The sequence below is a fragment of the Abramis brama genome, assembly GCF_963993115.1.
Source record: "Abramis brama genome assembly, chromosome: 17".
Taxonomy (NCBI): Eukaryota; Metazoa; Chordata; class Actinopteri; order Cypriniformes; family Leuciscidae; genus Abramis; species Abramis brama.
This window is the reverse complement of record NC_139979.1, coordinates 4,059,170-4,075,371: the sequence shown is the minus strand read 5'-3', so window position 1 is coordinate 4,075,371 and position 16,202 is coordinate 4,059,170. Positions and strand designations below refer to the sequence as shown.

General features: G+C 36.6%; 1 protein-coding gene across 1 annotated transcript in view; it reads right to left on the bottom strand.

Moving 5' to 3' along the window:
- Positions 1–216: 216 nt before the first annotated feature.
- The window catches only part of nkd2b (NKD inhibitor of WNT signaling pathway 2b), a 42,324-nt gene continuing 26,338 nt past the window's right edge, over positions 217–16,202 (bottom strand). The window contains exons 4-10 of the mRNA XM_084089286.1: positions 11,704–11,752; positions 8,396–8,514; positions 5,502–5,597; positions 5,103–5,253; positions 4,478–4,550; positions 4,131–4,246; positions 217–2,396 (exon numbers count right to left, since the gene is read on the bottom strand). Of these exons, the coding sequence (XP_083945412.1) occupies positions 1,867–2,396; positions 4,131–4,246; positions 4,478–4,550; positions 5,103–5,253; positions 5,502–5,597; positions 8,396–8,514; positions 11,704–11,752 (1,134 nt within the window). The 3' untranslated portion in view covers positions 217–1,866. The remainder of the gene's footprint in view (positions 2,397–4,130; positions 4,247–4,477; positions 4,551–5,102; positions 5,254–5,501; positions 5,598–8,395; positions 8,515–11,703; positions 11,753–16,202) is intronic.

Genomic DNA, 16,202 nt, shown 5'->3' with positions numbered 1-16,202 from the left:
TTCAGAGATTCGAAAAGCTTCGTTTCTCCCATTACTACTCGCAGTGGTGGGCGTGGTCAATAGGAGAGGGGTGTGGCTAAAGTCTGGGCGAACTTTTGGCGCATGTTTATCAAGTATTCTGTTGGTTGTGACAGTAGCACCACTGTCCATTCTAATGAGCAAATTGCCTAATGAGCAATTCTACTTAATTTATGTAAAGAATGAAAGGCAGATGTCAAATGCAGTAGATGTATTTTATTAAAATATAAAAACAAATGCATATGTATAAACCATGATAAATATGCATATGCGGTATAATCATACAGTAAAATGTTTATATTCATATAGTTTTTATTTTTAAACAAAGGATATTTTAGCATTCAAACTGGCAGTGGTGATATTTCCTCTGGTAAGAGGGAGACGTTCAGTCCATGGCAGCTCTCCCAAAGGAGAAATAGCCTTTTTCTTTTCTTTTTTTCTTTTATTTTTAGAAAAGCTACAGAGCAGCACCATTCACCTGAGATCCATGTTTGGGAGAAAATACTTGAAGAGAAACACAAAACCACATCCGAGTGACAGACAAAAATCTGTGGCCAAGCAGATCATGATGGCTACATTTTACGATAATTTTATATATATACGGAGTCATTCCTTCTATGCAGTACATTTCATGTCCCCATCATATATATCATAATATACTGGATAAAATCTTAAATATGGGAATCATATTTGAAAATGAATATCCATCCAATTATTTAATTTGGTTTGAATAAATATTCATTTTCCTTAGGTCTCGATTTGAAATGTGAAAATTAAACATGTTTTCTTGGGTATATATTATATATAGGGGAAAAATGATATATAGATTTTTATACTGATAATAGATTTATAGGTCCTCAATATTATTTTGCATCCTGTTTGTCTTCTGTCAAAATCCTTTTAACAAAACTCTGCTTTGTAATATTTTTTTGCTACTAGTTGGTTTGTGTCCCTCTAAATCATTCCATCCCACTTGATGAAATTACACAAATACAAACATAATCAAAACATGAAGAGAAATTAAGTTGACGTTCTCATGTAAACGGTCAGCAATGACTAACTTTAGCTCTATTTTCATATTCTTTCTAATGCGTAAATGATCAACTTAAGTGCCTGAGTTTGACCCGAGCAGATTTCTGAATATCTGATATATGCAGTGTTGGGTGTAACGAATGACAAATAACACAAGTTATGTAATCAGGTCAAGTAACTAGTAATGCTTTACAACAAAATATCCGAGTTACTTTTTCAAATAAGTAATGCAAGTTACTTTGTTTTCAGTATTCCTCAAAATGAATAAAAAACAGTGAAAAGCATGAAGTAACAGTGTTGTACTTTCTCCTCCTTCACAGCTGAAAGGTTTGTTTGAGCGGCGCCCTCTACTGTACAGGCGTGCATTTGCATTTCCTTCAGCCTGAGGCTTATTCATTTCACTTTTGGTGTGAAAGGGCCTTTACATTTGCCAAATATATAACTTTTTTGTAATTAAAAATCAAACAAGCAAGCCCAGAAAAAAGAATGCAAAAGTAACGTAACATTATTTCCCACAAAAAGTAACACAATTAGGTACTTTTTTTAGGGAATAACACAATATTGTAATGCATTACCTTTAAAAGTGACTTTCCCCAACACTGAATATACGCTTTTATATTAAAAAAAGAAAAACTTTGTGAACATCCGTACTGCAGAACAGGAATGACCCTTGAATGAGGCCTGGAATTCTGCTTTGTTTGCCTGAAAGCTCTCTTACGTGATCAATGATTCCAACGAACATAAATCCACAGCTTTATGAAAGCAGAGTTTCCGCTCCATGAAATGCGTTAAGAATCGTCCCGTGGCAGGGTGAAGTCATGTCTGATGGTAGTGGTGGTAGTGGTGATGATGATGATGTTCGTGATGATGATGGTGTTCGTGCCGCTGGACCACAGGAAGCATGAAGCCGGCGTTCTGCTCGCGGTCCGGCGCTGGAGAGGGTTGTTTCGAAGGAGACAGGGCTTGTTCTCTGGCTTTGGCTCTCAGCCTCTTGCTGTGACTGTGCTGGAGAGGGTGTTGGTGACCCGACGGGGCTTGAGGCTGGTTCTGCTGGGGTAGATGGTACACATCCTGAGCCCCTGTGACATGCATGGAGGGATAGTACCCGTGGCACTTGCTGATTTTGGCCGCAGTCTGGCCGACGCCTGCTCCTTTGGACGTCCCCTTGGGGGACCTGATGAACTGGGGCCCGTTGCGCACGCGGGGATCCAGCGCCACACAGTGGTCGGACATGACCTGCGACCGGCGCTGATGGGCCTGTGTCTCGGGCTCATGGGAGCGGGAACGACTCTGGTTGTGTGGAGGCCGTGAGGGAGGCTCTTGCTGGGCCGCAGGAGGAGAGGCACCTTGCAGAAAGAGAACATTAATAATATATCAGATAAGATTTTATAGAGGGTCAGCACAATGAAACGTAATTAAGAGGATCAGAACAAAATTAAGATATTTATATTTTGTAAAGTGTAAGCACAATTAACATGACTAAAGAACAATATGTTTTTTAAAAGATCAGAACAAAATTAAGAAATTATATTTTATAGAAGATCAGCACAATTAACATAAAGAATAATATTTTTATAAAAGATCAGAACAAAATTAAGAAATTATATTTTATAAAAGATCAGCACAATTAACAAAGAATAATATTTTTATAAAAGATCAGAACAAAATTAAGAAATTATATTTTATAGAAGATCAGCACAATTAACATAAAGAATAATATTTTTATAAAAGATCAGAACAAAATTAAGAAATTATATTTTATAGAAGATCAGCACAATTAACATAAAGAATAATATTTTTATAAAAGATCAGAACAAAATTAAGAAATTATATTTTATAAAAGATCAGCACAATTAACAAAGAATAATATTTTTATAAAAGATCATAACAAAATTACGAAATTATATTTTATAAAGGGTCAGCATAATTAACATAATTAAAGAATAATATTTTTATAAAGCATCAGAACAAAATTAAGAAATTATATTTTATAAAGGGTCAGCACAATTAACATAATTAAAGAATAATACTTTTATAAAAGATCAGAACAAAATTAAGAAATTATATTTTATAAAAGACCAGCATAATTAACAAAGAATCATATTTTTTATAAAAGATCAGAACAAAATTAAGAAATTATATTTTATAAAGGGTCAGCGCAATGAACAATTACATATAAACTTTTTTCATAAAGGATCAGAAGAAAATTAAGATATTTATATTTTTTAAAGGATCAGCAAAATGAACATATTTAAGAAATAATATATTAGATAAAGAAAATGAAGCCTGTTTTTAGGAAAATTAATAAAATGAAATATATAAAAAAATTGCATAAATTAAAGGCAGCACAACAAAAACTACCATGATGAGGACTTTACAATTAAAATAATATCTTATTGTTTCTTTTGCTTTGCAGTCATCAGATTTTTATGAGAAAATGGAGGGGTTGAGAATGTATGAAAATAATGTGAAATAAAAAATGTATATAATAAATGAATGTCTTAAAGGGATAGTTCGCCCAAAAATGATATTTAAGCCATGATTTACTCACCCTCAAGCCGTTCGAGATGCATATTTCAATCTTTTTTCAGATGAACACATTTTCAGTTATTTTATTATTTTTGTGAAGGATGCATGCACATTTTGCGACTTGAATCAGCTGGACCCCATTGCTTCACATTATAACCACTGAAAGATCTAAGACATTTTCTAAAATAACTGAAAATGTGTTCGTCTGAAAAAAGATTGACATATGCATCTCGAACGGCTTGAGGGTGAGTAAATCATGGCTTAAATATCATTTTTGGGCGAACTTTCCCTTTAAGGGTCATATAAGGCACTTATACTTATTCATGCAAAATAAAAAATTATTTTCATTTTGTGGTGAAATACGACATTTCCTGGTGGGTTTTGTGAGACTCACCCTTCAGTGTTTGTAAAATATTGGAGTAAGTAAATTTTGAAGTGAAATGTGGCCATGAGATTCTCCCTTTACAGCGCCGGTTTTACTGTGAACAGTGTAATACACAACTCACTCGTGCTTTTCTGTGCTATCATGCACATGTTCAGGAAAATCTTACTGTCAAATCTGGAGGTGTAGTTCTCTATTCCAGCCAGATCCAGGTAATGATTTCTTCTTTCTGTGTTCTCATCCACACAATAGTGATTCCTCTCGTGAGCTTCAGCAGGCTGACCTCTGTAACATCACAGTTAAAAAATCATCCATCACATGCACATACGGACATATATACGGCGTAACATCTACACAGTACAGTGATGTTTCAGCGCGGTCTAATCATGCATGTTAGATAACATGATTACTTTTTGAAATGGTTTCATACACTGCATGATGCAACACAAAACTAGATATCCCACATTATAATCAACACAGAAAACAACAAAGCCCCACACGACATTAGCTGGTCACCTGATGTGTGTGTGTTGCCGTCTCTCCTCCGTGTGAGCCGACTCGATGCGACTCAAGCGACTCACGTCTCTCTCTGAAGAGGGAGCAAAGAAAGTTAGGCACAAACAAAGTGAACTTATGCTGTTTGTGGTTGCTTTGAATGTGTCTTATTCGATCATAAATTAAAGCGTGAACTATTGTGTTGGATAATAGTTTGACTGATTCATTCATTTGTCCATTTAGACAGAAATGTACATAATAAAACCTGCAATAATGAAACGAAATAAACAATGAGTAAATAAACAAGTAAATAAATAACACTGTGATTAATATTAATATTTAATATTAACAATTAATATTACGCGATATTACTCCCTGCAATAATACTGTGTATTGAAATCTCACAGGCTGACGAATCTCACAAAACTAACACCCATAAATTATAGTGTGCAAAAAAATATGAACTCTTTTTTGTTGTATTCTCAGCTGAAATAACAATATTTACAATTATGCATTTGGAAGATGCTTTTATCCAAAGCGACTTGCATTGCATTGCATTGTATGCATTTGATCAGTTCATGCATTCCTAGGGAATTGAACCCATGATATTTGGTTATATTTGTATGTGTGTTTTGCAGAGTCCCACCGGTCCCGGCGTGTGTCCCGTCCCTCCTGCGAGATCCAGGTTCTGGAGAGACCGTCAGTTTGACTCGGAGGGTCTTTTGTTTGCTTTTACATGAGTGATTGACGGAGGCATCCACCACGTCATAGATAGTGTGCATCAGACTGGACATGTCCTAACACACAACACACCACACATCATGAATGCATTCTCATTCTCATGCATTTTAATGAATGTCAGGTGCTGAACGTGTATTAGCAAGTTTGTTTATGGCAGGCTGGTTCATAATCATTGATCTGCACATATTAACAGGTTACAGAATTAATACTGCATGAACAAGCATGCAACACACTAGTGCACATGCAACGCTGCTGCTTCACTTAATGCTGCTAAACTGAAATACATAAAATGCAGATATTTTACCTCCTTCGTGACTTTTCCGCTGTTGTCAAAATCATAGAGGGTAAAGACCCACTCCTGCCTGTTGTCATCAACCAGCGACACGTTACACTCCAGATCCTGAGAGATCAGAACACACAAACGTGCAGTTACACACATGACCAGCAGGAGGCTGTCCACTACTGTCACTGCATATTAGGAAATAAATCATTCACTCAAAACTGAAAACGGGACAATGCAGAATAACATTACTGCACAGGTAAAAACCTGCTAAATATAAATAAAATATAAATATAAGATTACAATATGTTAAAATACAAACTAACATGTTGAAGTTGAAGCACTAAAATTATATATTTTTAGCAATAAAAAATAGAAAACTGAACTAAAACTGAAATAAAGAAAAATGAAACCTAATAATATATTTTTTTTTTATATATAAATATAAGATTACAATAGGTTAAAATACAAACTAAATGAAAATTAGACATGTTGAAGTTGTAACACTAAAATTAGTAACAGTAATAAAAAAACAGAAAAAAACGGAACTAAAAATGAAATAAAGAAAAATGAAACCTAAATAGTATTATTATTATTTTTTAAAGAACAAAAATGACAAAAGCACATAAATTACTAAAAATAAATAAAACTGAAAAAATAAAATGAAAGTTTTACTATATGTAAAACAGAAGCTTCATCATTTCTTTTTGCACAGAATAAACAAATTCGTACAGATATGGAACAACATGAGGGGGAGTAAATTATGACAGAATGCTTATTTATAATTAGGTCAGCTCTTAAAATGCATTTGGAGCTGTTCAGAGAGGATGTACAGTATAAGGGAGTTTTTCACCACGATTCTCAGTTACAGCTTTTGGCACGACTGTAATTCATGGGTATCTGGTAAGAAGGATGATGATTGGACGAGCACACGTCTGGAGATGCTGCGGGCGTCTGAGCAAGCGAACTCTTACAACATCAGAATGGATGGTGAGGTTAAGAAAGAAGACTTTCCTCCAAGCTCATGCGGTATATGCCATGATTTCAGGCCTTTGGCGATGCACTGGGATATCACTGATGTGTCTCATTCGTTCAGCACTATTGGAGCGTGTGGCAAGCAGGACGAGGCCGAGAGCCGGTGGCGTGACTGATAATGAGCGTCACCTGTGCGTCTCGTATCTGTCACGGAGGAGCGTCGGAAGCATAAAAGGAGGAGTGATGACAGTGAAGGAAGAGAGAGGACCAGGCCTGGACTATTTATGTTATGTTTTGTTTATGTGTGCGCAGCAGTCGTCCGTGAGGCGCTGCCGTTTTTACTTTCATTTTGTTTATTTTGAGATTAAAGGTGTTGAACTTTAGCCGGTTCCTGCCTCCTTCTTCCCTGAACAACATACTTCATTACAGAGCGTTTTTACAGTGAAAACAGAAATACAGTTCTGTGTTATTGTCATTTAAAGGGGTCCTATTATGCTTTTTGACATATTCAGCTTTCTTTAGTGTGTAATGTTGCTGTTTGAGTGTGAAAAAGGTTTGCAAAGTTACAAAGTCCCTCCAGCGGGAGTTTTTCTCTATATCAGTGTCTGTTTCTGAACTCCATGAAACGCCTGCATTGGAGTCTTGAGTTTTCTTCCAGGAACAAACACGTCACAATATTCCTCATTTTAAGAATTCCCGTCTCCAGGGCATATGCAGAATAAAGGGGCGGGGCCTGGTTGAGTTAGTTAGTATTGTGTTGACACTTGCGGGTAAGGGGCGGGACATTTCTCAAACACACTCAAAGCGCTCGGCCAATCACAACACACTGATCCAGCCGACCAATCAGAGCACATTGAGCTTTTCAGAAGGAGGGGCTTCGTAGAGACAGGAACTAAACAGAGCGTTACTGACAGACTGGGAAGAGAGGAGCTGCAACAATGGAGAATATATAAAAAAAATAATGTGGTTTTTTTAACATTCAAGCATGAAAACCTATTCTAGTAGAGCTCCAAAACCAAATAAAGACTTCGAAAAAGGAGATCACATTCTCTGGTAATGGGTTAAAGAAAAAAATATACACTATTTAGGGTGTGTGTGTGTTGAAACTAGCAACACTACTAAACCTAACTATTTTGTACAGTAACAATTCCTCAGTTTTTTTGTCGTTGTTTCATAGTACAAATATCTAAACATTATAAAATCAATACATAAGATAAGAAGTCTTGTTATCTGAGAAATTAATCAAATAATTAAAATGTGGTTAAAACAACGACAAATGACAGATATCTGCCAATGGGTTCAGAAAAACAACTTGATTCAAAAGGAAAACAAGTTGACTTTTCTAACCACACTGCCAGATATTTGTTCTTGTTTTAAGAATAAACTTAATTTTGATCACTTTCTCAGGAAAGTCGTCATTGTCGTTATCTTTATCTTAAGTCATTTTGGATAAAGCATCTGGTAAATAAAATGTTAAAAAAAAGAATAAAAAAAGGTAAAATGTAAATTTAGCACAGCCATTATAATATAGTAATTTTACTACAACCCTATTTTTAGAGATATTTTTAGTAGACAGTAAATGTCTTCTAAAATAAAGCCAATCCATTTGAACGATTCGGTTTATTCAGATGATTAATCAGTTTAATAAATCAATTTAAAAAAATATCACTTAATAGTCTTCCCACAAATTTATGTCATTTTGTAGAGAAATAAATATTTAGATATTAATGCTAAATGAAAATATGTAAAATAGTTAATTCTCACTTTTTTCACTTTAATTTTTTTTTAATATTTTTTCAAAATGTTTATTTGTGTATTTTGTGCATATTTGAGTGTTCCAGTCATATCAATTATAAAATTTTATAGTTATATAATCACAAAGGTGCCCTTCATAAATGATGTCACTGCATTCAGCTTCTGTTTGTTGCTTGGCGTGAACTTACATTCAGACTGATGCGCTTCTTCCCTTTGCAGGTTTCCTTCAGGTCTCTCTCTCCATCTTCAGACGGCAGATACTGAAGAAAACTCTCACATCCTTCGGCCTTTTCTGGAGGCAAAACCACTAAACACACACACACACAAATACAGTGAGTACACTACACTGAGTGCACAGAGTTCCAGTACAAATATCTAAACATTCTTATATCAAGATATATTTACTTGAGAAGCAGAATGTCTTCAAGGGATAGTTCACCCAAAAATGAAAATCCTGTCATTAAAGCCACACCGTGTAACTTTTCAACCTTCATAATATATTTCCAAGACCCTTGTGATGGTACATCGACTTACAATAGGTTGAATGACACGTCTGCCAGAGCCTGACGGGGTCTGTATCGCTTTTACTGGCACTATGTAACTTCGGGGTTCGGGTAGTAACCAGAGCACAAAAAGAACTACAAAATTCGACTGCTTTACGGCATACGTCACTTCCCCCACCACTTCCTCAAATTCGGACGTGAGCGTTTATATACTGTCTATGGACGTGAGATGCCAACCAGCGTTTGTTTTCGGCTTTCGTGCGTATGTTTTTGTCATGGGGGCTGTTGTGTTTAGACCTGACCACTTCATGCGTTTTCTCAGATCGGATAGCTATCCGATCGTGAAAAAAACAGGTGTAAATGCCCTCCGAAACGCATTCAAGACGCTCAAACCACTTCAGGAGGAGGTCTGAGACGCATTCCAGACGAAACTGAACAAGTGTAAATGCATCTGGTTGTTTAAACCACATATGTAAATTGTACTCCTCCCAAAAATGCTAAAAAATAAATAATAAAAAAAACGTGTGAGAGCGTGTTATAGGCTATATGTTATTGCCAGATATGACGACGCGCTGGAACACGCATCACCGCAGATGAGAAGCTGAGCATCAGATCATCAAGCCAACGTGCAAACTATCGCAAATCAAAGTGAAAGTAAGTCGCAGATGCTTAACACACAATCATCATCATCATTAAAAGTAAAGAAACAAAATGATCTTACCAGGGCTGTTGCTGCTGCTCTCTCTTATTGCGGTCTTTGATTTTGAAATTTTAGCTGATGATCAATAAAATGCAGCTCATATCTGTTGCTTTCGGTGACGTGCACTCCATTAAATCTAAGGGGTATTTACGACAGTGCAAGTATTCCACAGCGACTCTAGGGGTCGCTGTTTGACAAAAACACAATTTCTCCACAGTGTCCCTTTAATGACTCGCCGTCATGTCGTTCCAAACCCGTAAGACAGAACACAAAGATTTCTGTGCCTCCATTGACAGCTACGCAACTACCACTTCGATGCCTGAAAAGTTCATAAAGAGATCATAAAACTAATCCATATGAATTGAGCGGTTTAGTCAGAATTTTCTGAAGAGTCTCAATCGGTTTATGAACTTTTTGAAGTGTCAAAGTGGTAGTTGTGGAGCTGTCAATGGAGGAACAGAAATCTCTCAGATTTCATCAAAAATATCTTAATTTGTGTTCTGAAGATGAACGAAAGTCTTACAGGTTTGGAACAACATGAGGGCGAGTAATTAATGCCAGAATTTTCAGGTTGAAAAGTTATTGGGTAAACTGTCCCTTTAACAAATTACCTGATAAATCAAAATAAAGTGAGTTTATGCTAAAATAAATAAATACAAGAAGAAATATCTGTCAATGGGGTCAGAAAAGTCAACTTGTTTTCTTTTGAATTAACCCTCAGGTTGTGTTCAAAACCCATGAACACAAAAAAATGCTTTTTTTACAAAAAAAATGAGATGCCTACTCTCAGATAAATGAGGCCTACGATGAATCAGATGCAAATAGAAATATAAAACCAGTCCTAATTCAAAGAAAACAAGTTGACAAAAAGATTAAATCCAATATTGGGTGATAATATTATAATGAGTGATTTCTAAGCTATTTTTTGTAGGCTGGTCATTTTTGACAGGGAACACCACAAGTATAGTAACAAGGTGACAAACCTAAAAAAACATTTGAGAAGTAGTTATACCCTTTGTGGACAAAGTCACTAAGTTTCAGTCCAATGCGATAACATTAACTAGTATTTTCGGGAAAAATAAAAATTTTCCCGAACACAGCCTGAGATTTTTCTGACCCCACTGCCAGATATTTGTTCTTGTTGTAGAATCAACATGAAATCAAAATTCTTATTTTTTATGAAATATTGCAGTATTTATTATAAATGATTTATTTGTGCACATCATTATTTATTTATTTTAAATTCATCAAAATAACTTCCTCTCTCTCTTGCAGCTCTTCTCTTCTCTTCTCTTTGATGTGTTTTAATGGCTTGGGGGCGGGGCAACCTGTCACTCACATGAGATCGACCAATAGCAAACCACAACCATCCAATCAATTCCCTTAATGACAAAAAAAGTCTCACCCAAATCTGTTCTTGTTCAAGAAGCCGTTTCACATTTAGATTTACATTACAAAGATGATCGCAATTTGTTTCATAACCACTTTAAAGGGGTGGTATAATGCCCTTTTCACAAGATGTAAAATAAGTCCCCAGAGTGTGTATGTGAAGTTTTAGCTCAAAATACCCCACAGATATTTTTATATAGCATGTTAAAATTGTCAATTTTTGAGGGTGAGCAAAAACACACCGTTTTGTGTCTGTCCCTTTAAATGCAAATGAGCTGCTGCTCCCGGCACAGAGGGCGGAGCTACAACAGCTTGCACTCACACAGACATGCACTGAACATTTCAAAAACTTTTAGCCTTTTATGTTCAAACTGGATTCAGACAATGATGGAGAGACTCAAGAAGAAGTGACAACATGTAGACACAACAGGACATTTCTGAATGGTTAGTTAATGAATTTATGTAGCTTATGTGTAGTTATCTTCTAGTCATTGATTAGAATATTCTTGTCTTGATAATCTATAAATCGTGTTCAGGGGGCGGGGTTTATGTAAATTTTAGGGTTGGTGATGTCACTAACCCGTGAGGAAGCTTGTGTAGTCCCTACCAGCCGTTTGTTGTAGTCCTTAAAAAGCGATTTCTTTAAAAGCAAATATCTGCCTTTGCTTTGAACTTTGAGTGTTGTAACTTTGCAGACGTTGTTTATGCTCAAACAGCAACATTACAGACTAACTAAAGTTAGAAAAGTGAAATCATAATCAACCACCCCTTTAAGCATAAAAATAAGTCTCTCAGAAAACAAGACACCTTATCTTGTCATTTTACATCTCCAGTCTCATTATAAGAATGTTTAGATACGTGTACTGGAAAAGAAGACACAAATATTCAAATACTGAATACACACCCTGTAGAGGGCAGCGGTGTCCGTCCTTCAGCTCACAGTTCTGCAGCTCCTGGAGGAGAAACACAGAGATCGAGAGAGGTGTTAGTTCAACATCCAGCCCAGAAACCTCAGAAAAAACAAACGTCTCCATCTGAAGCATTTCCTCCTCAGGGACGGAAAAACCATGATAGTGTCACATAAGATTAAATCTCACTGCGAAATACCTTCCACCTTGGACCCAAAAGCAACAGAGAGAAACAGTTGAGTTCCTGAAGTAAAAAGATAATCCTATTAATTTTCTCCATAGAGAATTTCATACTATTGGTTATGCCGGTTTCGCTGTGCTGTGTTGTAATAGCGCTGACCATATTTACATTTGTTCATTTGGCAGGCAGACAATGCATTCAAGGCACACATTTGATCAGTTCATGCAAACATATGATAGAAATACTTGCATATTTGCCCAATTATGTCTCATCTACCACGTTTCCTTTTCTCTGATGATTTGAGAGATTATCATAAACAGAAAAATGTGGGGGTTTTGTTGCGAAAGTATCACATGGAACTAGTTAAATCCAGGAATACGCCTGACAATGAGACCAAAACAGATGAGACTGAGGCCTGTCATAAACACCGTCAGAAAACATCGACGTCTGGACCACAAAAATGCACCGCGGTACATGGTGTACAAATCCCAACCTGCTCATGTAAGGTAAGCAGTCAACAACTACCTCAACCACAACCGTGTTCATGAAGTCTCCTATGCAAATATTGTGAAATATTATTACAATTTAAATGTAAAATGTAATTTATTCCTGTGATCAAAGCATCATTACTCCAGTCTTCAGTGTCACATTATCCTTCAGAAATCATTCTAATGTGCTGATTTTCTGCTCAAAAAAACATTTCTGATTATTGTTGAAAACAGTTTTTGCTGTTTCATATTTTTGAAGGATTCTTTGATGATCAGAAAGTTCAAACCAACAGCATTCATTTGATTTGTAACATTATAAATGTCTTTAACTTTTGATCAATTTACTGCATCCTTGAATTAATTTCTTCTTACTGACCCCAAACTTTTGAACAGTAGAGTATCGATGCATACACATAAAAAAAACGCAAACCTGTGAATATCACTGATTTGAACATGATTTTTATGCTGCAACACATTCTGACAAAGTCATCCAACGACATCCAACGAGGCGGGTCCAAATGTGTTTTCAGGAATCCAATAAGCTGTATTGATTTCAAACGGATCCGCCTCCCAGTTTAAACACAGAACGCAACACTGAGATGATTTCCAGCCGCAGAACGGCCATGTTTTTTTTAAGGTCACGTGTCTGAGAGGCATGAAAGCTCAGTAAACTCATTACCACCCAGAGCAACAGATGCATCCCAGAGCTGCATGCAGGACCTGACCGCCCTCTGCATTTTAAAGGCTGACACATGGTATTTTACCCATAATGCCATCACCCACTGAGGCCCTTTTTAAGCAGCAATGTGTGGGCCATATGGTTAATTAAGAGAGAGCTGGTTCCAATCCACAGTTGAAGAAAAAACAGGCCCTGGTTTCTTTATCGTTTCGCGCTGCCTTCCATCTCTGACTCTTTGAGCTCAAACTCCCCAGTTCAATCACAACAAAGACTGTTAGTGTGCAGAAAGAGCATCTGGAGGCACATGCATGTGTTCTGTGGGCCATTATTTGTGGAAGAAGCGCGTGACAACTCTAAAATGTGTCGTGGCGAATCAGATCTCAGCATCACGGCTCTTGAGAGAGGAGTGTTTGTTCCTGCTTCATGCAGAGTGGCTTTCTTGTGTTTCTTGTGATAGTCACTAAAGAAAGAGGTGGTAAAGAACAGATTCACCTGTCAGCCTCACTACTAACCAGGATTAACTAGGTTGAACTATCGCTACTGATGTCAAAACATTTGGGTAACTCTTTACAGCGAGTTCTCATTTGTTAACATTAGATAATGCGTTGGCTATCATGAACTAACAATGAGCAATATATATTTTTTACAGGTTTTGTTCATCTTTGTTAATGTTAGAAAATAAAATGACAAATTAGAGTAAAACGTGTTTTGGAAAATATATATTTCATATACAAATTGAAAATGGCATTTTTGTGCATTTTTCATAACAATAAATATAACATTTTATTCAAATCAACTCAAGTACGAGCAATAGTGACTTAATCAACACCACTATCTACATTATTCTTCAGGCTAGTAAGTGTAAAGGAACAATGAAAGCATCTGATTGTTCACACGTGAACTCATGAAACTCTGACATTAAAAACAAACGAAAGCCTGATCCCTCTGTGTGACTCCCAGCTTCCCTCAAAGAGACGGAAAGTAAAAAAATTCATTATTAAAATATGAATTGAGTGCAACATAGTGGATTCTATAAAGAAACAAAAGCTCTTAATTCCAGAAGATTCTCAGTCTGGACTGAAAAACAGATGTGTTCTCGACACGCTCCAGACGGCAGAGAGGAAGCGGCGGTGAGGAAAGAAAAAAACACACATATTTACACTGTCAAGCAATTCTGCTCTTCTTTCTACAGACCTCTAGCATGTGTGTACACCAGAGTATCTATCTATCTATCTATCTATCTATCTATCTATCTATCTATCTATCTATCTATCGTTCTAACTTTCCTATCGTTCCATCCATAAGGACAATAAACTTTCTATTTTTCTAGTTCTACTTTAAATTTTTCTTTGAATTTCAGTTCATTTCTACTCTTTCATCTTTGCTTTCCAATTCAAATTCTGGAACTGACTGGAATTTAAAAAGTACTCTCAATTAAAATGTCAATGGCCTACAAGCCATATTGACATAAATACACACACAGTTTTCACAAAACACACCAGTTTTCAAAATTAATAAGAAAAGATTACTGAGCATCAAATCAGCATATTAGAATGATTTCTGAAGGATCATGTGACACTGAAGACTGGAGTAATGATGCTGAAAATTCAGCTTTGCGTCACAGAAATAAATTACATTTTAAAATATATTCACATAGAAAATAGTTATTTTAAATTGTAATAATATTTCACATTATTTACTTTATTTTTGATCAAATAAATGCAGCCTTGGTGAGCAGAAGAGACTTCTTTCAAATATACAAAAAAAATTCTACCAACCCCAAACTTTTGAACTCTGGTGAACTCTTGCCAGTTTATGACAGACAGTAGCTGACGTACATCTGGCTGTGTCCCTGTAACGTCCCTGATGCCGTTCACGTCCAGACCAGACTCAGATCCAGCGGTCAACTCTGTGCCAAACCATCCACAGCATCTCACTAATGTTGTAATCTCTGCTTTGGTCTTGGCTTCTAGCAAAGAAAAAAATACTCCGGAGACTCTCACTTCTAGACCCCGTTTACTTAAACGATTCAACACCAAAAACAAGAGAACCGTGCTGCAAAAATGTTTATTTATGCTTGTGCATGCATAACAAGAAGTTACTTTTCTATAATCATGGAACGGACAACATGTCAAGCAATAAAAGCTATATTCAAAGTGAGCTGGCAAAGTTTGCTTTCATTGATAAGCTTTGTTTCGGGGCATGTGCTGATGAACAACACCGTACCAGCGGGCCACAGATGGCCAAAGGGTTTCCACCCCAGTGCAGAGACTTTTCACCCCAAGGTCAGATGTGAGGCGCAGTGTTGGCAGGACATGAAGCGCTTCAGAGACTTCAGAAACAACAGCTGTGGAGCGAGTGTGTTCGCTCATCTGCGTCAGAGGCCCAGCCAGACATTTGAAGTTCCCCAGGCCTGTAAATCACAGAACATCTCGGCCTGACCGACGTTCATTACCGCTCTTATCGGCTTCCTCTGTGAGTGTAACACACTGACATTTATCTGCTAGAGAAAATCAGACTCATTTCATTAAACCCATCGCAGAAATGAGCTACAGCCCTAAAACTTCTAGAGTTTAGATTGAGGAATTCACTACGAATGTGGACGCCTACTTATACTATGCGCTAAATGTACGCTTTTTGTGAAAAAAAAATTAACATACTTTTGAGTGTGTAGCAGTACTGCAAGCTTTGGGACACACTTTGTCATTAGCTGTCCACTCTGTCACTAGTTACGTGCATTCTGTCACCGTTTAAATTGCCCTGTCAATCATCTCGTCACAGTTAACATTCTACACATTTCGTTTCTTTTCATTTCCTACCGCACTGAAGAGAAATGTTGGAACTTTCGTGTGGAGAACTCTCCTCGTGTGTTCGCACAATGATGCATTTAAAAGTTAAAGGTCCCGTATTATGCCCCTTTTCACAAGATGTAAAATAAGTCTCTGATGTCCCCAGAGTGTGTATGTGAAGTTTCAGCTCAAAATACCCAACAGATAATTTTTTACAGCATGTTTAAATTGTCATTTTTTGGGGCTCAGAAAAACGCGCTGTTTTAGTGTGTGCCCTTTAAATGCAAATAAGCTGCTGCTGGACGAGTGCTGTATAGAGATGGAACAGGTATAGTTTAGTAGTTTAATTACAGTTATT